This window comes from Aethalodelphis obliquidens, unplaced genomic scaffold (assembly GCF_003676395.1).
Source record: "Aethalodelphis obliquidens isolate GAN/ISIS:26980383/991018 unplaced genomic scaffold, ASM367639v1 scaffold12, whole genome shotgun sequence".
In the NCBI taxonomy this organism is placed as follows: domain Eukaryota; kingdom Metazoa; phylum Chordata; class Mammalia; order Artiodactyla; family Delphinidae; genus Aethalodelphis; species Aethalodelphis obliquidens.
The window spans coordinates 30671021-30696162 of NW_020837956.1; the positions used below are offsets into that span (position 1 = coordinate 30671021).

Genomic DNA, 25142 nt, shown 5'->3' on the forward strand with positions numbered 1-25142 from the left:
CAGCCAAGGTGTCCCTAAACAGAATTGCTGCCTCCAGCTCTAAGAATTTCAAAAAAGTATTCCATCTGTCTCTTTATATCCTTTACTCAGGGGGTTCACCAGTGAGCTTGACTTGAGGCCCACAGTCTCGAGTCTCTTTGGGGTCCATCTTGACCCTTGGTGAATGGTCATATGACAACCCTCAGTGGCTTTACATTTGTATTTCTTTCTGTTATAGTTTGCCATCACGTAACTATATATTAATTGCTCAGTTTGCATCATCATAGACTCGTGACCTTTTGCCCATTAGGAAACTCTCTTCAGGCTGATCTCCTTGTTCTTTTTAATTCTGCCTCAGAAACCTCTGAGGGATCCTCGTGTCTCCTAACAACTGCACGTCCCAGGCTCCATCATACCAGCTCCCAGAGTCAGGCCGCTCCCGCTGCCCATTCATTCCTCTTTCACACGCCCAGTGCCCAGAACTTCTGGAACTTTGATAATTAACAGTGATACCTTTTTTTTTTTTTTTCCTTCATGTAACAGACTTTCCTCCTGCTCAGTGTTGTATCCACTTAACTTCCCCCATTTTCCATTTTATTTCTAAAAAATAGAACGCGGACGGGATGTGAGTCAGGATTGCAGGTTTTTTACGTATCTCTCAGAAACCTTGGGAATCTTAACCCTAAGCCAGCGTTCCAAGTTGACTCAGGAGGAGGGAAGAAAAGATACAGAAAAAATCATTTTCTGTGCTGTATGGCCTTGAAAAAGAACCGTTTAGTAACAATTCTCCAGCTTATTTTCTGTCTCTCCTTATCTTACTTGGGCGCCAGTCCAGCAAGGTCTTCTCTTCCACAGTCTCCAAACAAAATTATGGCTGAAGTCAAAAATTAGTTATTTTAACACTTTTAAGGCACTGGTCTCAACTCTGCTTCAGTTCATTATACTGAACTCTACATTTCTTAGTTGTCCAAATAGTTACCTAGTCTGCCTAGCTAGATAACACATTGATCTTTCAAATAGAAGCCTCAGGAAGAAATTTTTTTTTTCTGCACCATTAAGGGCTTTATGTCTCAATTAAAGATTTTAAATGTTTTTTCCATATGGGAAGTAGCTGGATGAAAGCAGAAACTTCTTTCTGAGATGTGTCCTTGGAATACCATTAAAAAAAGAAAGAAAAATAAAGGCTAGCTTACACAAATCACCAACTTTGAAGGACACAGCTGCCTGTAGATAGGAACATTAAGATATTTTAAACAGAGTTAATAACAGTTAAAAGCTTTAACCTGAGCTCAGCCTCCTTTTTACTGACCTCGTCTAAAAAAATAGCTAAAATGAGCTTTTCCAAACCCATTACTATTCCTCTTGTCCTCCCCTTCCTCATTTAAAACATTTGGTATCTGTAAAATTTCTCTTCTTTTATAGTCTCTGATTCTGTCATCACTTTTTTACAGAATCAGCTCATCGAGCTTTTCGCTTCTATTCTGCATCTAAAATCTATGAGGCTCTCCCGTTCTTCCTGAGGAACGTCTTTCCGTCTGGCAGAGGTTTGAGGTGGTCCTCAGGACTCTGTCCCTCCTGCACATCTGAACATTACACTCTCCATCTGTGACGCCTGGGCTCCGGGCTACCTTTGTAGAGGGTTTCAACTGCTCCATTAGAGACGCTTGCCAATATGGTTAGGAGAAACCAGACGACTGTGCCTGGAGGCTCTTTACTTGGCGCTCCAGCCTCTGATTATCCACTGAGGCTTTGCAATGAGTGGTACAGGGACAGTGATGGAATTCTCCAGTGACCAAGGTCTCAGACCCCTAGCTGTTCAGGTTCTTCAACAGGTTCATTTACTGTTCCCTCCTCGGCCTTCCTAATCCTATCGTGGCGGCACTGGGCTCTTTGCCGCAGGCCTGTTTCTGACATCAGCTGTGGCATTGGGAGTGGGTTATGGGGGGACAAAAGCTCCTGCTGTACGTTCCTGACTTATTAGTCAAGGTTACAGAACTTACTGCAGATGAGCTGGCCACGCAGAGAAGGAACAGATGCCTCCTATTTGTACATGACTTTTTCCCTGTTCCTTGTTCCTCGTGCCCATCAGTGCCTGATGCTACCAGTCATCTCTGTGCAGATAGGTTCTCCCGGAGCTAAGAAAGAAGCCACACCCTTACGGTGGCGCCTCTTGTGTGTGTGGTCGTTCTGCAGGAACTCTCGGTGACAGTCTCTCTTCTCACTAAAGGGTCTCTTTATTTACAGACACTGGGCTCTATGGCTGTTGACCCCAATTCAGCAGCAGTCACATTAGTAGGTGGGGAGACAGCAGTTAGTCTCAGCTCAGTTAGCCCTGTCTCCTTGTACAGGTTTTTTGAGCAGCTGTTGGGAGGGTTTTTTTCGTAAGCTTTAATTGTTTTGAATAACTTGCCTTTCTTATATTTACTAGATTCATATGACGGTAGGATACCAGTGCCTCCAAAGCTCTCACAATACTAGAGATAGCTTCCAAATGCAAGGAGTGGCTGGGAAGGAAATAACAAAGTAGATGTTTGCTAATCAAGGGAGATGTCACTTTCATTTTAAAATGTTTTCATGAGGTGCATTCATTTAATACTAGGTAATCATACTAGTTAGTGCAATAAATATTGTTTGCTCCACGTTGTAGGCCAGCTGCCCTTCCCCTATCATATACTTTAGTTAATAGTTTTCAACCTTGGCTGTTCATTAGAATCAACCCAGAAAGCTTTCAAAAATCTCATTGATTACAACTTTTCAGGAGCATGTCTGTCTTAATTAGGTATTTCTGTTTAAAAACACCCCCCTACCCCCGCAAACCATTCAGGGTAGCTTTAGAAGAGGAGATTTATCATAAAGATGCAGGGATATATATATATCTTGGAAACTTAAGTGAGGCAGTGTAATTGGATCTCATGAGTGACCAGAACTGAGAGACTCAGAACCAAAGATCTTCGGTCTCTAGGTCTTTCTTTTCTGTGTCTCTGGCTTTCTTTGTGTCTTTGTCTCCAGGCCTCTGTCTCCCTTCCTTCCTTAGCCGGGGCTCTGCTGCAGCACCACCTCCCTGCCGCTCCTCAGTAGCTGCACTTCTGTGCTGTGCCCTCCTCCCTCCCTCTCCCGTGACAGGCATGCAGGTGTGTGAATGTGTTTCCCTCTCACTGCCTCTGGAGCGTGTGTGCTCTTTCTTATTCTTCAGGTCTTTGGTGCTCTGTGTCTTCGTGGGCAGGCGTTTATGTCTTACTGTCTTGGTGTGTGGGGCTGCGCATGGAAGGAAGTACTCTCGAGTTCTCTGTGTCTCTGATTCACAGCCAGTATCTGTGATTATGTGTCTCTGCCAGTCTGTCCAGGTGGTTTCCCAAGAGCTTATCTGCTCTGTGTTTCTGCTTCTCTCTGTCATCTCTGCAGGCTTTATACTTGTTCATCAGAATATAATGCCCCAAATTGGTTTCTCTAGTCCCAGAGGCCTCAGAACTTTGTATCTCCAAGGAATCACCACCTTTCCACTTGATGTGTCTTGATTCGAGTTTGTTTTAAAAACTTGTGGTTTTGAAATAATTTTAGATTTACATAAGTATCGCAAAGATAGTACAGTTTCCTTACAGCCTTTACCCAGTTTCCCTGAATGTTGACATCTTAAACAACTGAGGCACTTTTATCAGAGCTACGCGGTTAACACCAGTACAATATTATTCACTAAAGTACAGACCTTACTTGGATTTTACTAGTTTTTCTTAATTTGAATTTTTAAAGAAGGGAATGTGGCGCAGTTAGCGTTCACTTTCTATATTTAGCCCAATCTGTGGAGGGAGGGATGGGGGCTGATAACGGCTGCTAAGCCATCTTTCTATGAGGGCACTTGCACAGAAGTACGGGGGCGCAAGAGCTGAGCACGCTTCAGGGTGTCTACCAAGTGTAAGTTTACAGTGAAATTCATCTTGAGTATTTTTACCTACATTTCCTGCAAATAGGAACAATTTGGTGGTATGATTACTCCAAATTGATGAAAACAAGTTTATTCTGTTAAATATATCATTTAATTACCAATTAAAGCAATTTTGCATTAAAGGACTTTAGCATTTTTGGCAGATATTTATATTAACCAGAGGAAGTATTATCTGCTTTTATGTTTAAGGAAATTATAAGTATGTATTTATTAATGCCCTTCATTAATTTTTAAAAAATTTTTCTACAAAGTCTTATTTGAACAGAAGTTAGAGTAGAAAAATAAAGATGAATTCTTCCCCCCCATAATATGTTAAAATATACATGGCTGTAAATGCTTCAGATGTCTTTAAAACTTTAAAAATGTTTATTTTGTAATACCAATAAAACTTTTAAGAAGCTTTGAGATTTAGTTTACATCTCTTGATATCAAATACTTAAGCATTTTTTTTTATTGCCAAGTAATAGAAGAATTCAAGTTGTTTCCCTTGATTCTGATTTTCTTAGAAAATATATAACTTCACTTTAATTCTTACTGCATCTTTCTTAGAGGCCTGCTGTCAGGATGATGCTTTATTATATAATTTAGCATAGGCAGGCAGTGTAATATTGATTATACATAGCGGTTGGGAAAATGTGTAACTTATCCACATGATGTGAAACAACCAAAACTTAAATGGATTTTGTGCAAATGTATTTCTGTTATGGATAAAATAGTCAATTATTTTTTATAAAGTTTCTCTTCTTCTCAACTTTGCTCCTTGGTATCTTTAACATTATTCTGTAGTAGCCTGTCAGCCATCAACTGCTGGTATAAAGCTGCTTTTCAAATGAATTAGCCAAATTTCTTGGAGGTTTTTAAAATTATGGTAACCTAGTGTTATAATTGCCCTGTACCTTCATGTGACTTAGCTTAACCTTATTGCTTTAGCTCAGCAGATATCTCAATAACATTAAGGAACAGAGGGGATGATGCCTATAGAGCCAATGTGTACGGTGACTCTATAATTGTGCAACAGCACATCAGCATGGATGGAAGTCGATCTTATAAACTGAAAAGTGAAACAGGTTTGCTATGAATTTCTCTTTATTTCATATAAAGTATTAGTAAACATCCAGTTAAAAAGAGTTAAGTGATTGTGCTGGTGTCATTAAGAGGACACTTCTCATCTCTTGAAACTGCTTTCTTGCAAGAGGACTGGTTGGTTGCATGTATGTGTACACACACGTGTATATCCGTACATAGTTGTTTTACCACAGGGCATTCTGCAGCAAAAGCATGATTAGCAGAATTTGGGTCTGTTTGAAGCAGGCTGTGATAAGTCATTTTGATCTCACTTGTAGACTTCTTTTCACCCCCATAGTTTCTGTCACATGTGGAAGGAGAAAGTTAGCCAAAAGTAGAAAAAGACATAACGGAAGAGGAGGTGGGTGTGGAGAGTTACTAAAGAGACAGATGAGAAGGAAAAGGAAATGTTTAGCTATAGGAAGAAGAGAAGTACCTGCCACTGCATTTGTGTGCTTCTGCCTCCTGCGTACTTGTGTCATAACAAGTGTGTCACCCCAGTTCATTCAGATGTGTGTATGTGCAATGGTACCTTTCTTGCTGACATCAGGAAAACTAGTTAACATTTATGTTTATAAATAATTGCTCATTTTTAAAAACGTATTATTGCCCTAGAAACAGTCTGGTCATTTTGTGTTTCTCATAACTAGGCGCCTTGGTTTCCACTAGGAAAGAAGAACTGATTGGAATTCTTGATCATTTTAACATACAGGTAATTGCTAAATTTGTGTTTCAGATTAATAAATACAATTGGTTACTTTTTTATGCGGTTTCATTTGTGGTGTGGAAAGAATTTAAATGGCCTCATATAAGTAAATTGACCACAGGACAAATATATTTAACTATGGTTAGTGAAGTTCCTTAAGGCTTCCTAATTCAACAGGAACTTTCAATATATAATATAACATCTTTAATTTGACAGAACACACAAGAATATCTTGTCTATACTAGTATGTGCCAAAAGTTATGTTAATCAAATTTATGTTATAAAGTTTCTTTGCTTTCTGCTGTCCAAGTCAGAATAGCATCATAGTTTCCTAAACTCAGTTGCTAAATTTTTGTAGAAAGGAAGTTTATTCTAGCCATATAAAGAAAGCATTTCTTTATGTATTTTGGAGTTATTTCATCATACCTATAGGAGACAAGACTTGATTCCATTCTGCTAAGATACTTTGACTGAATAATTGGAAATGGGGCTCATATAGTCCTATAACATTAGCACTGGAGTTGTCTTTGGAGGTCATCTAATCTGGACCCTTTATTTTGTAGGTGAGAAACTGGGAGCCAGCAAAAGTAAACTTGCACTTACAGTTGTCTAGGTGTGGGTACTGGTTGAGCCTGCCTTGGGATCCAGACATCCCTGTTCCATTCTAATGCTCTACCCATTGTATCACCCTGCCTTATTCCAGGATTAAGAACACCAAGAGTAGTCACCAAGGAAAAAGAATAATTATGATTATGGGTCTCTTTCCCAGTTTGGTTTAGAACAGGTTGTCCAGAAAAACTTTCTGTAATGGTACAAATATTCTGTATTATGGTGTCCAATGGGGTGGCCACTAGCCACTTGAGCACCTGAAATGTGTGACTGAGAAATCAAATGTTTTATTGTATTTTACGTAAGTGTCAAATGCTGCATGTGGCTAGTAGCTTGCATATTGGGCAGCACAGGTTCAGAAAAATAATTAGTAAAATCTGGAGAAAAGCAGATACAGCAAATAAATTTGAGACTAGAACACAGGTCAATTTGTTAAGCAAAATCAGGAAAACCAAAAGTTACAGTGTATGGATTCACAGGTGTTGGGAAAGTCTCGAAGGGCATCCAGTGTAGTATCACACTGCATGCTTACCCTGTACGCAGTCTCCACCAGATGTTCCTTCAGCGGGTACTTGAGTGGGTAGTAGTGGGGAAATGACGTCTGCCTGAGGCTGCTGATTCCGTCTGTAGGTGGCTGTGTTTATTAGAAAGTTGTTGTTAATGGGAAAAGTTGAATAAAGTCAGTTTCTCTAAGCTCCCACTTCCTTGGGGAATATAAAATATGTTTCCTTTCTTTTGAAATATTTGAAGATTGTTATCATAACTCCATTAGTCCTCTTCTTGTACAATTCAGTTAACTAAAGGTTCAAGTTCATTGATCAAAATATGAAAGGTCTAGAGCTACACTTACTGAGTAACCACTAACCACGTATGATGGGTATTGAGCCCTCAGAATGTGGGTAGTCCAGATGGAGGTGTGCTCTAGTATGAAGTGCACACTGGAGGTTGAAGACTTAATGCAAAGGAGTAACTCAGTTTTCATACTAATTACATGTTAAAGTGATAATATTTTATATATATTAGATTAAAAATATAATACTAAAATTAATTTCACCTGTCTCTTTCTATCTTTTTAATGTAGCTACTAGAAAACTTAATTATATGTGTGGTTTGCATTACATTTCCATTGGACAGTGCTGGCCTAGAATTACCAGGAGGAAGGAGAGTGTTTAATGTCTTTAAGTACCTGATTATATTTGTCCCCTGTGCCTCTTCTTACTTTTTCTCTGAAGTTTACTTGTGTGTGCTTGCCTTTTGCTTACTCCAGGGTCTTGATGGGTAAAGATGCCAGATTTTTAAATAATCTCTGGAGTAGTATAGAAACGAGGAGCCCCATTTCAGAGGCTGTAGAAAAAAGAATATGAACTTTGGTGAAGCTGTTAATCCACAGCTGGTGATAAAATGTCTGTCATTAAAGCTAGTGCATTAGGTCTTAGTTTTAAGAAGTCAGATACTGTGTGCAATTAAGATACCACACAGACCTTGTTAAAAAAAATACGTGGCAATCAGCTTCTGGTCTGAGAAAAAGGTGATATGTAGAGGTGTCTTTATAACTGCATAAATGTTTTTTATCATCTTAGAAGATAAGACCCAAAATCCTGCTTAACAGAAAGGTTTTCACCAGTGGTATACTAAATAAAGTACAATCAGTATTGTACAGATGGTAAATGAAGGAGTTAAGCACTTTTTCCTTTATAGTGGTCCTTCCTGTTCTATACCTTATAAACAAGATTATTTTCTAACATATAAATTACTTTGTTATTAACACCAAAGATATAAATGAGAAATGAACTTGAATCTTTTTGAAACAAGTTGAATTAAAAAAAATTTTTTTTTCAACTCCACTTTGAACTGTTATTATATTGTTATTTTAACTGTACTTTAATTTGTTAGCCAGAGGTAGTTTAATTCAAGTAATGGCTTATTTAAAATGACTTCTCCTTCAAAAGATAGAAATGATCCCAGTGTTTCCATTTGTTTTACGGTATCCTCATGAAGAAATGACAGGATATAGGAACTCTGAAGAACTGCTGTACAAAAAATAAGCAATACTCGTCATTATAGTTCTGATTAGAAGTGACTGAGTTGGACTTCTTGTGTTTAGTTGGAGGAAATAACTAATTTGCCTGCGGCTACATAGGAGGTTCAGACAGAGCCAACTAAGAACCCAAGTCAGCTGACTCTCATGCTAGAGCTCTTCCAGCTCTGCGGTCTGATGATTAACCAGTAGCATAGGAGTGGTACTCTACAAAACCAGTGAAAGGAATGAAAACGTGCTAAAAAAACACACTTCTTTAGAAAGTTCTTGTGCTTGTGCCCTCATGTAATGGCAGAATATTTAATTTTGGCTGTAGTACTGATATTTATTTTAATATAATGAAATTTTGAAATATTTTCTCTCAGGTCACTTGTAATGGATATTTTAGTTCATTTCTCTTAAGGAATTAAAATGAAATATTTAAAGATAATCATTTCTTTGTTTGTTTGTTTCAGGTAGATAATCCAGTTTCTGTCTTAACGCAAGAGATGAGCAAGCAGTTCTTGCAGTCTAAAAATGAGGGAGACAAATACAAAGTAAGATGCACCAAAGTAAACATAAACCTAACCAAAAAGAATACATTTATAGATTAGGCATCTATACTGAACATTAATCTTGGTCACATAGTAAATATCGAGGATTTTTTTAAGTCACTATTTAGAGTAATATTGTAGGACTAATTTAGGAACTTGTTAAGTAAGATGGAAGTATAATTTTCTTGGTAAAACCTTGCTTTAACTTCTTTGCTTTTAATTCTGAAAGAGAATGAATTCCAAAATTTATCTTTATGGAAATACAAGGGAATGATTGCCCAAACATACATAATCACTTTTAAACGTTAGATTATTTTAATCTTTTTAAAAAATTAATTTATATATTTATTTTTGGCTGCGTTGGGTCTTTGTTGCTGCACGCGGGCTTTCTCTAGTTGCAGCTAGTGAGGGGTTACTCTTTTAGTTGTGGCGAGTGAGGGGCTACTCTTTGTTGTGGTGCGTGGGCTTCTCATTGCGGTGGCTTCTCTTGTTGCAGAGCACGGGCTCTAGGTGCATGAGCTTCAGTATTTCTGGCACGCGGGCTCAGTAGTTGTGGCTCGCGGGCTCTAGAGCACAGGCTCAGTACTTGTGGCGTGCGGGCGTAGTTGCTCCGCGGCATGTGGGATCTTCCCGGACCAGGGCTCGAACCCGTGTTCCCTGCATTGGCAGGCGTATTCTTAACCACTGCGCCACCAGGGAAGCCCCTATTTAAAACTTTTAAAAAAGCCAACAAAGTATATGACTACTACTACAGCTTACAGTGTGACTTTTGAATGGGTTTTGGTATTCCCTATGCTAAAAAATTATGATGCATTAAGATCAAGGATACTGGGACATCCCTGGTGGCACAGTGGTTAAGAATCCACCTGCCAATGCAGGGGATATGGGTTCGAACCCTGGTCCAGGAGGATCCCACGTGGCGCGGAGCAACTAAGCCTGCGCACCACAACTACTGAGCCCGCATGCCAGAACCACTGAAGTCCGTGTGCCTAGAGCCCGTGCTCTGCAACAAGAGAAGCCATCATAATGAGAAACCTGCACACTGCAATGAAGAGTAGCTCCTGCTCTCCACAATTAGAGAAAGTCCGCGTGCAGCAACGGAGACCCAATGTATTTATTTACTTGCTTAAGTATGTTTTTAATGTCTTTTTACATAATTGGTCTAAAAGTTTTTAGAGAACAAATTCTTCTTTTTTTCATAGTCCCGTGGAAGTTTACCAACTCCTAATTGTGTTTTTCTTGTTGTTGATATAGTTCTTTATGAAAGCAACCCAACTGGAACAAATGAAGGAGGATTATTCATACATCATGGAAACCAAAGAAAGAACAAAGGAGCAGATAAATCAAGGAGAAGAGGTTTGTAAACACTTAATGCAGTTATTTTAGAGATCAGTCAAATTCCTATAGTACTTATCAGGTAAATGGTATTGTAAAATTACATACCTACATATCTATATATGTATATCTATATAAAACTAGTAACATTTTTATAGTACTCTGTCAACCATAACAAGTGTGATTTTGTACATTCAGGGTATTTATTAGCCTTTACTTTTTTGTTTTATAATAATGGGTATGTCCATGTCTTAATTCTTCTATGAGGCTATAAAGTAGAGGACAGGGTAGTATCTAACATACTTATCCCTTAGTTCCACAATAAGATATCACTGATTCCCACTCGGAAGTAGTTTAAAAACTATATTTCTTTTGATGGGAAAATAAGCACAAGCCTCAAGTTGGTATTAAACATAATATGCATTTATCATTATATACAATAGATAACTCTTTCATTACACTGGTAGAATGTTAGCATTCTTTAAGCACTGATAGCTTGGTAGCAGCTGTCCCATCAGTGTTCACCAGCTTGGCAGCCATGCGAATGTGCTTGAATTTGAAATCACTCGAGCCAATGTGACTTTCTTACTTAGGTTTGTTTTTACATCTGCTGTAGTTTGTTCTTGTACTTTCTTCTTCTGATTCTTGAAGAGCAAACCTTTGTTTGATAATCAGAGATCTCAGAGTTATAAGGCTTTATGTTTCAGCTGTTCATCCAGTACATTAAGTCCCACCAATTTTTGTATGATTCTGTATCTTTTTCTTTTGTCCCTTAATCAGTTTTATACAGTCAGTTGCTTTCAGCAACTTTTTAGCATGTTCTTTTGAGATAGAATTGTATTAATGATTGACCCAAGTCAACTTTATTAGATGTTACACTGACCTTTTTACTTCAAGTTTTTGAGGCATACATATTTAAAACTGGGTTTATAGTTACATGGTTCATTAAGTGAAAACTGAAAAAGCAAAGATGAGTATATTTATTTTTATTCCCCACATTATTTCTTCAAACCTGGGGTATGTGATAATGTGCAAGGATGTACTATAAACCACAGAATTGATAATGGAGTATCAGTGTTATTGGAATGTCAGTGTTATTATTGGGGAAAGGAAATATTGTATATTCAAGCAAATGTACATAGTATATATTAACATCTATTATTTTAAAAACAATAAATCAGGACTTTGAAGAAATTTGTTTGCTTCAGACAGCTTGGTGTTTAAATACCCACTTTCTTCATGGTATACTTTGTCATAAGCGATTGAAGATACTTTGTTTGTGAAGTTTAAGAAGCACATCCCTATATCATGTATCAGAGTTGCTTATGCATAATATGCACTTAATATGAAATTTCTTCCTAATTAATTAAATGCACTACATTCTCAAAATAAGCTCTGGATTTGAATAGTTTAATCTTTAAGAAGTAGAATGTGACCTAACACAACATTGTAAATCAACAATACTTCAATAAAAATTTAAAAAACAAACCAAAAAAACCCCAAGCCAACAAAAAAGGATACAGTGGGAGATACAAATGAAAAAGTCAAAAAACAGAAATAGAATGTGAAGATTAGAAACTGGAAGTCATTCAGCCATCAAATATTAAGTTCCTACCATGTGCCTGCTAGCATTGGGCTTTGGTCATGACCATATAATGGCAAATACATACCAGGATTCTTGGGGTCGTACACCTAACTATTCAGCAGAAAGCAGATGGTAGATAATTGACTATGGTGAGCACTACTAAAGGAGTTCAAGATTAGTTTGTGCAAAAGCACTTAATAGGATACTGGCAACACGGGTTAGGGACAAGGCAGGGGCAGTGGGAGAGGTATAGCCGTTAAGTAAGTAATGTCTAAGGTAAGAACTGAAGGGTGAATAATACCAGGCAAAGGATGGTGAGAGTGAGGAAGTGTGTTCCACATGGATGGAGTCTTGGGCAAGAGAGCATGTGGTGGTTTTAAACAGCTGAAAGAATTCTACATTGTCTAAAGTAGAGAACACAAGCATGAGAGTTAAGAGGCCAGATTGTGGAAGACTTTGTAGAACTTAAGGACAGTACAACACATGGAAGTGGATGGCTTGATTAAATGTATATTTTTAGTAGATCACTCTGCTGCAGAAGAGAGTGAACTGCTGTAAGGAAGGAAACAGATCAGTAAGGAAGGTATTACCGTTGTTCAAACAGATGATGATGATGTAAGTTAGGGTAGTGGCAGTGGTAGTGTAGAGAAGAGCTTTGAAATGGTTTGGGCCAGTGCTCTGTGGACATGTAGGGTGGTGGTGAAAACAGAAGCCAGATTTGTGGGGCTGAAAACCAGAGAGAGAATTGAAGAGCTAGAGATAATTTTCGTGAAACTTGGGTGGAAAGGGAAGACGGCTTTTAGAGGAAGAGGTGGTATCCAGGGGTGGATATTGGTGGTTTTGTTTGTAAATTGGAAAGATAAGTAAGTAAAGTTTTAAATGTGATCATGGAAAGGAGTCAGTGAGGAGGATTAAGTGGAAAAAAGATGAAAAAGATGGGATGAAAAATCAACTAATTTAGACCTCTTGAGAAGGCAGAAGGGGGGTGAGTAGGATGTAAGTAAGAGATAGGCACTGGACTTAAGTATAATGAAGCCACCTCTTCCGTTTTAGCAGGAGGAAAAGACTGCTTTAGGTTTACATATAAGGTTGTTGAACACTGGAGACGGTTTCTTTCTGATAGCTTCTGAATTCTGTGAAATAGGCATCAGGGAGAATGAGTAAGGGATTAGGGTGGCAGTTATATGAGGTTTGAAGAGAGTGATGATGGATTGAAATAATCCTGAAGAATGGGAAAGTGACTTGGATAGGGAAACACACTAAGATCCATAGTGAAGACCCTAGTTGAACATGGAAACCATGAATGAAGAGGAGAGGCTGTCAACCCAGGTGTGCAGCTTTAGAAGCTGTTCATACGTCACTAGAGTTGGCTTTTGCTTTATTGATTAATTATTAAGAGAAAACTTGGATAAGAAAAAAATGTAACATTTGATTTTTAGAAATAAATTCCTTTTGAGCCTTCCATTATCATTGGAATGGATCCTGGGTATACTTCACCCAGGAGAACAGTCCAGTCTGTCTATCAGGTAGGGAATTGATAGAAACTTGAGTTTTGTCTATACTTGTGTGGTCTTGAAACTTTTATTCCTTTGCTCTTCTTCATTTGAAGAGTATCTGGTCATTTTTATAGTGCAGAAATTAACAAAGTGATTGTACTTAATAAAAGTATACCAAAGAACCAAAAATATTTTCTATTTTTGTTTTAATTAAAGAAGTCATTTCCTAGCACATCTTTTTCAGTATTTGTTTAGGCAGTATTCAAAAGAAATACATTTGCGGAAAGTCTTGTTTCTTCAATGTTGTTAAGAAATATATTCTTTTTTCTTTTTTTAAGCGACTTACTGAACTAAAGCGCCAGTGTTTGGAGAAAGAAGAACGTTTTCAGAGTATTGCTGGCTTAAGTACAATGAAGACCAATCTGGAATACTTGAAACATGAAATGGCTTGGGCAGTGGTAATTTTCACTTAATTACCTATTCACACATATTTGTAATATACAGAATATACTTGGTTGTGGTTAGTCTTATATGTGACTTGCTATATAATTTCTTTTTAGGTCAATGAAATTGAAAAACAACTGAATGCTATCAGAGACAACATCAAAATTGGAGAAGATCGTGCTGCTAGACTTGAGAGGAAAACGGAAGAACAGCAGGTAATTATATTTTTTTTATACAGAGGTAGAAGTTGGTTGAGGGGTAAGTAAAGGGAGCAATTTTCTGTTGAGGGTTTCCACATGGACCTTTGTAGCACAGAGCAGCCCTGCTCTTTGTATTTACCTTGCCATTCTCTTGTTAACAGCTTTATTGAGATATGATTCATATACCATACAATCCACCCATTTAAAATTTACAGTTCATTGTTTCTTTTGTATATTCACAGGGTTGTACAGCCACCACTGTGGAATTTCTCTGCCGTCGTGCTGGCAGTAGATCTCCTAGCCTTTTCTTTCTTTATAGGAGCCCCAGTGTACTCAGTGTGACTGACTTACATCTTAGTATTTTGTTCTCCTTAGCTTACGAGCTTCTGACTCCCAGGCTTAGTTGTAGTACAGGGTGTAATCTTTCCCACCTTACTTCTTCCTGTCTACCCCTAAGATAAGCAGGCCAGTCTTTTTCCTTTTAAGGGTTATAACATTAATCCGTGAAAGGTAATAGATGAATGTGTAAAAGTAACAGAAATGGTGAAGACAGTACATTTACTTAGTGATCTCTGGGCTGAATTTCTTACATTCCCTCTTCAGGTAGTAAATGGAAATTCAACCCCACCCACCTCTCTCACCTTAGATTTTCATTTCTGAGAGAATATTCTGAAATTTTCATTCAATTCTTCTCAGCTTCATTTCTTAGCTTGTCATAGGGGAAGACCTTGTTGCTTTCCTCTTTAGATATTCCCCAGTCTAAAAGTGAAATCCAGTCTTAGTAATAAACACTCATTTTTTTTTTCAAGTGGGGAAAGGAAAATCTTGAGGTTGGATGATACTTAGTTCTGTGGCTGTTTGCTCTACTTAAGTATTTGGCCATGCTATGTAGTAAATGGTAAATTTCTGGAGGGTTTGGACTATCTTATATTTATATCCTTCCCACCATGTCTTACATAAAACCTTTCACATAGTATATGCTTGTTTATTGATTATAGAATAACTATTGAAGGGAAGGTTTCTGAAGAAACAGTGTCTAAAGCAGACTTCAAACTTGTATTAACCTAATTTAAACTGAAGATAGATGAATTATATTTAGTTTGTAAAGCACCTAGACCAACTTCAATTTTTATAAAAAACATAGAGATTATACTACTGATGTCTTAATAACAGAACTACACTACCATTCTATATAATGTTTCCTAAATAGACTACATATTGACAATTCCCTAATCTGTATCTCCTAATCAAACTTTTATCCTGAGCACTTCGTTCAAATATTTGTCTTCCCATCTTTACCTACATGTTCCAGACACTTCAAACTTAGCATTTCTACTGGAATAGCTGTGACAGGGACTTTATAGCCCACAAAGCCTGAAGTATACACTATCTGGCTCTTTCTAGAAAAAATTTGCTGATCTCTGAACTAAGTAGTTCTCATATTTTTCCCTTCTAATCTATTCCTGTTTTCAGTGTGACATTTTGGTCCCTAATTATTTTTGTCCCAGAACATTACATTAACTTCTTACTGACATCATTTCCTTTAATTTTTCCCTTTACCTTGCCTTCCATGTGCTTCCAAAGTGGTTGTACGTATAGATTTACATATAGTTCCATTATAGATTTACATATAGTTTGGTATCTTGTTTCCCTGTTGTCTAGAGGTTTAAGTTGTAAGCTGATCATGGAATTCAAAGTCCTTCTACCCCTTCATCTCATCTGCCACCACTACCCTCTCAGTTCAAGCTCCAGAAATAATTTTAATTCCTAAAATGGTTTTAATGCCTTTCCACATGCTTTTCCAACTCCCTGTAACACTTTTCCCCAGCTTTTTTCCTGGTACATTTTGAGTAATCTTCCAAGTTTCAGCTCAAATGCTTCTTTGAAGGCATCCCTAACTTTTTCTGACAGACCTATAAATTCTTCCTCGTGCTTTCACAATTACAAATATACATACCCTACTTAAGCATTATTGCATCCAAACTGCATGATCTATTTGTATGTTTGTTTCTCTGCTAAACTGTGTCTGTCTCCCTTTAATTGTGTTACTTGAAGACGGTTGTTACTATATCTTTGTATCCCCAGAAGATAGCACATTTATTGGAAAGCTAAATGTGGAATTAAAATATATTTTAGCATTTCAAATTATTAGAGAAATGCAAATCAAAACTACAATGAGGTATCACCTCACACCAGTCAGAATGGCCATCATCAAAAAGTCTACAAATAATAGATGCTGGAGAAGGTGTGGAGAAAAGGGAACCCTCCTGCACTGTTGGTGGGAATGTAAATTGGTGCAGCCACTATGGAGAACAGTATGGAGGTTCCTTAAAAAACTAAAAATAGAGTTACCATACGACCCAGCAATCCCACTCCTAGGCATATATCAAAAAAAGATGAAAACTTTAATTAAAAAAGATACATGCACCTCAGTGTTCATAGCAGCACTATTTATAATAGCCAAGACATGGAAGCAGCCTAAGTGTCCATCATCAGATGAATGGATAAAGAAGATGTGGTACACACACACACACACACACACACACACACACACACACACACACACACAGTGGAATATTACTCTGCCATAAAAAATAATGAGATAACTGCCATTTGCAGCAACATCGGTGGACCTAGAGATTATTGTACTAAGTGAAGTAAGTCAGACAGAGAAAGACAAATATTACATGATATCACTTATATGTGGAATCTCAAAAATGATACAAATGAACTTATTAACAAAACAGAAACAGCCTCACAGACATAGAAGCCAAATTTATGGTTACCAAAGGGGCAAGGGGTGAGGGTAAATTAGGAGTATGGGTTTAATATATACATACCACTATATATAAAATAAACAACAAGGGCTTACTGTATAGTACAGGGAACTATATTCAATATCTTGTAATAACCTATAATGGAAAAGAATCTGAAAAAGAATAATAGATAGATACATAGATATGTACCTATCTATATATATCTATGTATATGTATAACTGAATCACTTTGCTATACACCTGAAACTGACATAATATTGTAAATCAATATTTCAATTAAAAAATACATATTTAACACTTCATATAATTATGTTTGTTGACCTAATTAATGTCTCGAGTTTAGTTAGAGCAAAATTAAGTTTATTTGAAATGTGAACCATATATAATTATTTTTTTATTTTTTCTGTTTATTGGAGAAAAATAAAATATCCTCCAACGATGTTATTTTCTTAAAGGTCAGACTTAATGAAGCAGAAAAAAAGTACAAGGATATTCAAGATAAACTAGAAAAGATTAGTCAAGAGACAAATGCACGAGCACCAGAATGTATGGCATTGAAAGCAGATCTGACTTCCAAGAAGAGGGCCTATAATGAAGCTGAGGTGAGAGCTTTTCCAGTATTAAAAATTGCATATCAACTGTAAATACTGTTCATTTATTTTTAAAAGTAGAGGTTTTTGTAATTGTGTTGCTTTCAGACTTTAAAAAATATAATGATTTCATATGACCATATATGTATGTTGTTTTAAAAATATATTTCTGCATATATTCACCCTCTGATTTGACGATTTGGCAAAAGTGGTCTTGAATGGGGTATTTGTTTTTCATTTTACTAAAGTATGTCTGATTTTTTTTTTTAGGTTTTATACAACCATTCCCTAAACGAGTATAGAGCATTAAAGAAAGATGATGAGCAACTTTGTAAAAGAATTGAAGAACTGAGAAAAAGGTAAGATAGTTACTTTGCAATTTTCATAGTTATCTCATTTTGTAATAAAGTAATCCAGGTGAAATGGAATATTTTATTTTCTGTATTATTGCTAAAGGAATTTTATCACATTGCTTTATGGTTTTTTTTGTTTTTTGTTGTACGCGGGCCTCTCACTGTTGTGGCCTCTCCCGTTGCGGAGCACAGGCTCCAGACGCGCAGGCTCAGCGGCCACGGCTCACGGGCCCAGCCACTCCATGGCATGTGGCATCTTCCCGGACCGGGGCACGAACCCGTGTCCCCTGCATCGGCAGGCAGACTCTCAACCACTGCGCCACCAGGGAAGCCCTGCTTTATGTTTTTTAAATGTTAGGTTTTTCATTGAACATTTTCCACTTTGTATTATTTACCATTAGTGCTGATCAGTCTTTGGAACCTGAACGGTTGGAAAGGCAAAAAAAAATATCTTCGTTAAAAGAAAGAGTAAAGGTCTTACAGGATCAAGAAAGTTCAGTCAATCAAGAGATCGAACAATTTCAGCAAGCCGTAGAAAAGGACAAAGAAGAACATACCAGAATTAAGTAAGTGTCCACATTCTTATACTTTTTTCAGTTATTTGAAAATCATCTAGTTTTCCTCTTTATATGAAAAGAGAATACATGTTTTTTTTGTTGTTGTTCTTCTTCTTCCTCATAATAAGGGATCTTTTAAAATCACTTTCCTAATAAGACTTCTTAAACTTGTAGAATTGGACAGTTTCTGGGATTTCTAGTCCTCGTCACGACTGCATTTTTTTTTTTTCCATGCTAAGTTTTGAGGTCTTCTGACTAATTTTTCCTGGTAACACACTTGTTTTCAAATGAAGAGATCCGCTTTTAGTTTTTAGGGCAGCTGTGTCATTCACTGGTATGCAGGTATTAGGGGAAAAGACTGAGTATTTCTGTTTAACCGTATCACATATCTGTTTTGTTTTTCCACTTGTATTTTGTAGGAGAGAAGAGTTAGATGTGAAGAATACACTGAACTATAATCAGAGGCAACTGAAAGAATTGAAAGACAGTAAAACTGATCGACTGAAAAGATTTGGCCCTCATGTTCCAGCTCTTCTGGAAGCCATAGATGATGCTTACAGACGGAGGCATTTTACCCGTAAACCTGTAGGCCCTTTAGGTATTTGTCACCAATTAGTCAGTATATAATAAAAATTAGAAGTACATCTTTATTTTCTGGAAGGAGTCTGTTGAATATAATTTTAAAACACTGTTATCGAAGAACCATGTAGTTATATGTAGACTTTGTACATATTTTAAGAAATGATAAAATCACTTTAAACTTTCCTTTTGTATATTTTAAGCATAAAAAAGCCAAAAGAAAGAGAACTTAGGAAAAGGAAAAGTAATTATAGAGTTGAATAATTTGCTTTTTATTTTTTTTGAATGAATAAATGAATGAACTAATTTGCATGTAATTGATTAGTAGGAAAATTCAGTGATATCAAGATATAGTTAAAAGGCCAATCACCTGAGTTTTGTGTAAAACTTGATAAAATGACTTGTCTCTTTAAGTTTCTATTTAGGTTTGGACAACATTACTTCTAAGTCCTCTTTCAACTATAAGCCTGAGGTTATCTAGTTATCCTCATATATACATGAGAAAAAAAATCAGTTGAGTTCTGAGGAGTTATCTCTAATTCTGTACATCATTAGGTGAAAATGATGCTATAAATATACTTTTTTAGTAAAGTACTGTATAAGTACAGTATTATGTACTGTATTAAGTATTGTAGTAATGTCTCTTCATTTAAATGACATGTACCTCTATACCAGGATCCATTTCAATAGATGAGGTATTTTTTTCCCTCTCTAAATCTAAAATTTCAATATTAATCAGTTTTACAGAAAATAGTGAAGAGTCTATAACCCTTTTGGCTTGATTTTCAAAACACCATTCAGAGGCTGGAATAGTATTTTATATATATATATATACACATACGAGAAATACTGTTGATTTACATCAGAGCGAGATAACTTTTCACAGGATTTGGTGGGTTTTCTCCCCAGTGTATCCAGTGGGATGGGGTATTTCCCATTTGGTTAAAATGAGATCTATAATATCATTTAAATTGCTTCATATGAAAATATTTTAAAGTCATTTATGAACTATTATAAAGATGGTTACATTAACATTTCAAGTATTTATGGGCTTTTAATAATTTTCTCTCACTTTTAGGAGCTTGCATTCATCTTCGGGACACTGAGCTTGCTTTGGCCATTGAATCTTGCTTGAAAGGACTTCTGCAAGCCTATTGTTGCCATAATCATGCTGATGAAAGAGTGCTTCAGGCACTGATGAAAAGGTTTTACTCACCAGGGACATCACGGCCACAGATAATAGTTTCTGAGTTTCGGAATGAGGTGTATGATGTAAGACACAGGTAAGGCATCAGTAATTAAATACTGTTTCTGGTTTAGCTTAGTTACGTGCAAGCTCAGAAAGAGTTAAAACATTTTTAATGTTAACCATATCTACACTCCTGATTTGTAAAATTCCATCAAGCCACGTCTTTAATTTGAATCTTAGGCATTGGAGATACATAGATAAATGAGAGATACTCCCTGCCTTTAAGGTCCTCACGTGAGATCTGTTTGGGGAGACATACTGGGAAGTAGACGTTGTGTGGCTTAGAAATTGTACTGAAGAGGGAAATGGTGCAGACCTGGCCACGTTAAGAGGGAGGGCGTACGGAAGAACTTTGGCGCTCATTACTCACAGTTCAACTCTGGGTGGTTTACAGATCCCATAAAGAGCTGTGATTGTTTTCTTTAATGACCCTAACAAACCTCAAGGGCACCAGACCCAAATTGCCTTCTTCGTTAGCTGCTGGCTAGCTAATCACTTTACTTTTAAAGATACACGTGTATGTGTGTGTGTGTTCCTACATATATATATATAGTCCTCTCTATATCCCTATATGTATATTCCTATGTATATATATTCCTGTATATATATATATTCCTATATATATATTCCTATTAACAGATTGTTTTAAAATTTCTTTTCTCTCCCACTCCACTTTTTCTTATAAATCCAATTTTTGCTTTTTTCAATTGCCTTATATTTGGAAACATTAAAAATGCCCTTCATTTTAAGCGTGTTTTTTCTATATTTAATTTGATTGTGGTATTTTTCCTTTTACTTGACTTTATAAATCACGTTTTTATTAAAGTTTTCTTCTAAGCTTAATTAGGATCACCAAATCATTTTGTCCTATAATTCCTCTTACCAGTGAGGCTCACTGTGCTCGCCTAGAATTTGATGTGCGGTTTTTCCTTTGTCCCTCTCGTCCTCTTTAGGCTTTCTACATTATGTTGTTTAGTGAGCCTATTCCATACTTGTCCTTTCCTTGTCTCATTACTGACACATTATTGCTACTATTCCTTCCTACTTTTAGTTTTCCTCGACCGATGTTACAGCATCTCTCAGCAGGCAAAACTAATTGTGATATAAACTAAATATGAAGTGCATCCCAGGGAAGTAGAGCAAAAGGAAGGGGTGGTTGTGACTGGGTGCTTTAGAGCAAGCTAGTGGGAGCAGCCTGTCTAGCAGTGGCATGTGCCTGCTCGAAAATACTTGCTCCTTCCTAGCACAGGAACCTGTGCTTTCAGCGGACTGGCCAGAGCCTATGCTTCACCACAATCCCCTTCCACGTCCCCTCCCTCTTAGACTCGGGCTCCCTATCCTCTCTCCCCTCACTCCCTGCGTTGTTTCATTGGCACTGCTTGATGTTTCTAGAGCGCCCACCCCCTATTCTTTCCTATCTTTGTTTTTACTTCCACTTGAACTCTGTCCTAAGGTTACTATCCTATTTTTCTGCCTCTTTTTAACAGGAAAAACTTCTCAGAAGAGTTGTCTGTGTCACTAACTTCTCTCTTCCCCTTCTTTCTTGAACGTACTCCAGTCAAGTTTTTATAGCTTCATCACATACCAGAGCAGCTCTTGTCCAGGCGCCAGTGAGCCTTGCTTGGCTTGGTCCTGTCGTCCTTCCTTCCCACTCGCTGACTTGACCTACCAGCAGTATTTGATTCAGCTGATCGTTTAATTCTTCCTGAAACACTTTTTTTACTTGGTCCCTAGGATGTCACTCTTCTTGTTTTCGCACATCTCTAGGTATTCTTTTGTAATGTCTTCTGCTTATTTCTCCTCACTTGGGAACCTCCAGTATCAGTGTTCCAGACCTCCTCTCCATGTGCACCTACTCCCAGCACTTACTTCCTGGGTGAACTCATCCAGTTTCATGGCTTAAAATATAGTCCATACACTGATGATCACCACATTATGTTTCTAGCTGGGCTCTTTCCTCTGAACTCCAGAATATAATACATTCAGTTTATATTTTCCACTTTGATGTCCAAAAGACATTTGAAACTTAACATATCTAAAAGCCAAACTCCTGAGATCCACCCTAAAAACTGCTCTTCCTATAGTCACCCCCATCTCCATTTTTCAGTTGCTCAAGCCAAGACCTCAGTCATCCTTGACTTCTTTCTGCCATCCCACATCCTACTGGCTGTACTTTATAAATGTATCCAGGATCTAAACACTTCTGCAGTGCTACCCTGGTTCACACCATTATCATATCTCAAGTGAGTTTTGCTTCTGGTTCCCTTCCATCCACACTTTCAATATCACAGCCAGAGTAAAGTCAGACCATGTCATTCCTCTGCTCAAATTGTCCTGTACTTTCTCATCCTCTTTAGGCCTAACTGCGACCTCTCGGACCCACATGACCCGTCCTCTTGCCATCTCTCCTGTCCTTGTGTCCAGTAGCACTCCCAGCACTGCTCGTCCACCACAGCACACTGGCCTCCCGGCTTCTCCAACAGCCCTCTTAGGGCCTTTGCAAATGCTGCTCCCTGGGCACGAAATGCTCTTCTTCATTATGCTAATGTAACTCCCATTTCCTCAGGTGTCTGCCTGTTGACACCTTAGCAAGGCTTTTCCTGACACTTTCTGTGTGAAAAAGCACAGTATGCCACTTTTTCTTCATTTTTCTGTCTTCCTTCAGTAGAGTGTAAGCTCCATGGGGAGAAGGATGTAGTCTGTTTTGTTTAGTGCTATCTCCTTATCCTCTGAACAGCATCTTGCACATAGTAGGTGCTCAGTAAATACATGTTGAATTAATGAATGAATAAGTGGAAAACATATATACAAAGATATTTCTTTGTTTTGGAATTCTAGAACTAAGAAAGCAGTAAGAATGCCATTGCCTTTTCCCAATGTGTTTTAATTAAATGACTTTTATGTTTGTGTGATAGAGTATAAGATTTAAGAAAATTGTAATGATTAAGTATAACAGGCAATAGAACATAATGATTGAGAATCTGCTGGGTTCTAGAGCTGAGCTGCCTGGTTTAAATCCTAGCCTGACCTCTTACCTTTATGACATTGGGGAACTTATTAAACTCGCTGCAGCTCATTTGGGAAAAAAAAAAAAAAGAGCGAATGATATTATCTATCTCATATAGTTGTTTTGAGGATTAAATGAGCTAATACAGGTTTCCACAGGGATATCCCTCTGTGGGTATAAAAATCTGTGGATGCTCAAGCCCCATACTTGGTCCTCTGTAGCCACAGTCCGCATCTGCTGATTCTGACAACCATGGATATTGCAGTGCATACTGTATTCATTGAAAAAGAATCCACATATAAGTGGACCTATGCAGTTCAAACTCGTGTTGTTCACGGGTCAACTGTATTTATAATATGCTTAGAACAGTGCCTAGCACATAGTAATATATAAATGTTTGCTAATAAAATAAAATAAACCTATTACAGATGTTTTCAAACGTTATCACATATTTTCCATGTCTTGTTACTATCCATCATCTCGTCACCCATTTAAAAAATATACATGTATAATTACCATTTGGTAAGTTAATCCTTATATATTTTTGTCTCCTAGAGCTGCTTATCATCCAGAGTTCCCAACAGTTCTGACAGCTTTAGAAATAGATAATGCAGTTGTCACAAATAGCCTAATTGACATGAGAAGCATAGAGACAGTGCTGCTGATCAAAGTAAGACCAGATGCTTGCTGTATTTTATATTATTCTAAATTTCCTAAACTGAGGTTGGTTATGTAAATTCCTATTCTGCTTACGTACTTGATATTTTATGAATTCTTTTCTTAAAAAAACTTTGAGTTCTGTAAAATAAATCATTGTTTATTCTTCATCAGTGTACATATTTCTATTGATATGTACTTGTTAGATTAGATCACCAATATTTGTGTTTCATCTATTGGCATAAATTTGCTGAGAAGGGACAAGGGAATTCAAAACAAATCTGTAATTAATACAAACAGAGTCTCTTTTTCTCATTAATGGAACCTGAGAGGCAATGACATCAATCATCCAAATGTGTATATGTGAATTGCAAGTTCATATTGTAATTATTTGTGGGCTTGGCCCTCTCATATTTTAGACAGATACTTGAAAGAAAATAATGAAGTCCTCTTGTAAAGGTCTGTTCCAAGGAAGGTTGATTAGGCCTCAGTTAAGCCTAATCCTCTTTTTACTTCCTCTAGGAAGTAAAATACTAAATATTTCCAGGCTTTTCCTACATAATTCAGTGTACTAATCTTTTATTGGAATTTGCTGTTCACTCACATCTTTTCTAGGGTGTAAAAGACATTTAGAAAAAATAAGATTTCATTTTTCTATGAAAAATAAGATTTCTAAGGTAAATATTTTCATGTGAAAAAGTACTTAAAATCTTTAACTTTAGTGGATAGCAATATTAGAATTTAAAAATAAAATCTTATCAGGGAGATTGGTTCAAGATGGCGGAGTAGAAGGACGTGTGCTCACTCCCTCTTGCGAGAGCCCCAGAATCACAACTAACTGCTGAACAGTCATCGACAGGAAGACACTGGAACTGACCAGTATCTGGTATCTTACAAAAAAGATACCCCACATCCAAAGACAAAGGAGAAGCTGCAATGAGATGGTAGGAGGGGTGCAATCACAATAAAATCAAATCCCATAACGGCTGCGTGGGTGACTCACAAACTGGAGAACACTTATACCATAGAACTCCACCCACTGGAGTGAAGGTTCTGAGCCCCACGTCAGGCTTCCCAACCTGGGGTTCTGGCAATGGGAGGAGGAATTCCTAGAGAATCAGACTTTGAAGGCTAGCAGGGTTTGATTGCAGGACTTCGACAGGACTGGGAGAAACAGAGACTCCATTCTTAGAGGGCACACACAAAGTAGTGTGTACATCAGGACCCAGGGGAAGGAGCAGTGACCCCCATAGGAGACTGAACCAGACCTCCCTGCTAGTGTGGGAGGGTCTCCTGCAGAGGTGGGGGTTGGCTGTGGCTCGCCGTGGGGACAAGGACACTGGCAGCAGAAGTTCTGGGAAGTACTCCTTGGCATGAGCCCTCCCAGAGTCAGCCAATACCCCACCAAAGAGCTGGGAAGACTCCAGTGCTGGGTCGCCACAG

General features: G+C 37.5%; 1 protein-coding gene across 4 annotated transcripts in view; it reads left to right on the plus strand.

Annotated features, from left to right (window-relative positions):
- SMC6 (structural maintenance of chromosomes 6) overlaps positions 1–25142 on the plus strand; it is a 77017-nt gene that overhangs the window by 14393 nt on the left and 37482 nt on the right. For all 4 annotated transcript variants that reach the window (XR_003434174.1, XM_027113780.1, XM_027113781.1 and 1 more), the window contains exons 5-16: positions 4850–4986; positions 5635–5696; positions 8793–8873; positions 10125–10226; positions 13625–13744; positions 13847–13945; positions 17163–17309; positions 17568–17656; positions 18052–18216; positions 18627–18805; positions 19865–20069; positions 23598–23712. Coding sequence is in view for 3 of the 4 variants with exons in the window: in XM_027113780.1 (XP_026969581.1) it covers positions 4850–4986; positions 5635–5696; positions 8793–8873; positions 10125–10226; positions 13625–13744; positions 13847–13945; positions 17163–17309; positions 17568–17656; positions 18052–18216; positions 18627–18805; positions 19865–20069; positions 23598–23712 (1501 nt within the window). In the remaining variant the exon portion in view is untranslated. The remainder of the gene's footprint in view (positions 1–4849; positions 4987–5634; positions 5697–8792; positions 8874–10124; positions 10227–13624; positions 13745–13846; positions 13946–17162; positions 17310–17567; positions 17657–18051; positions 18217–18626; positions 18806–19864; positions 20070–23597; positions 23713–25142) is intronic.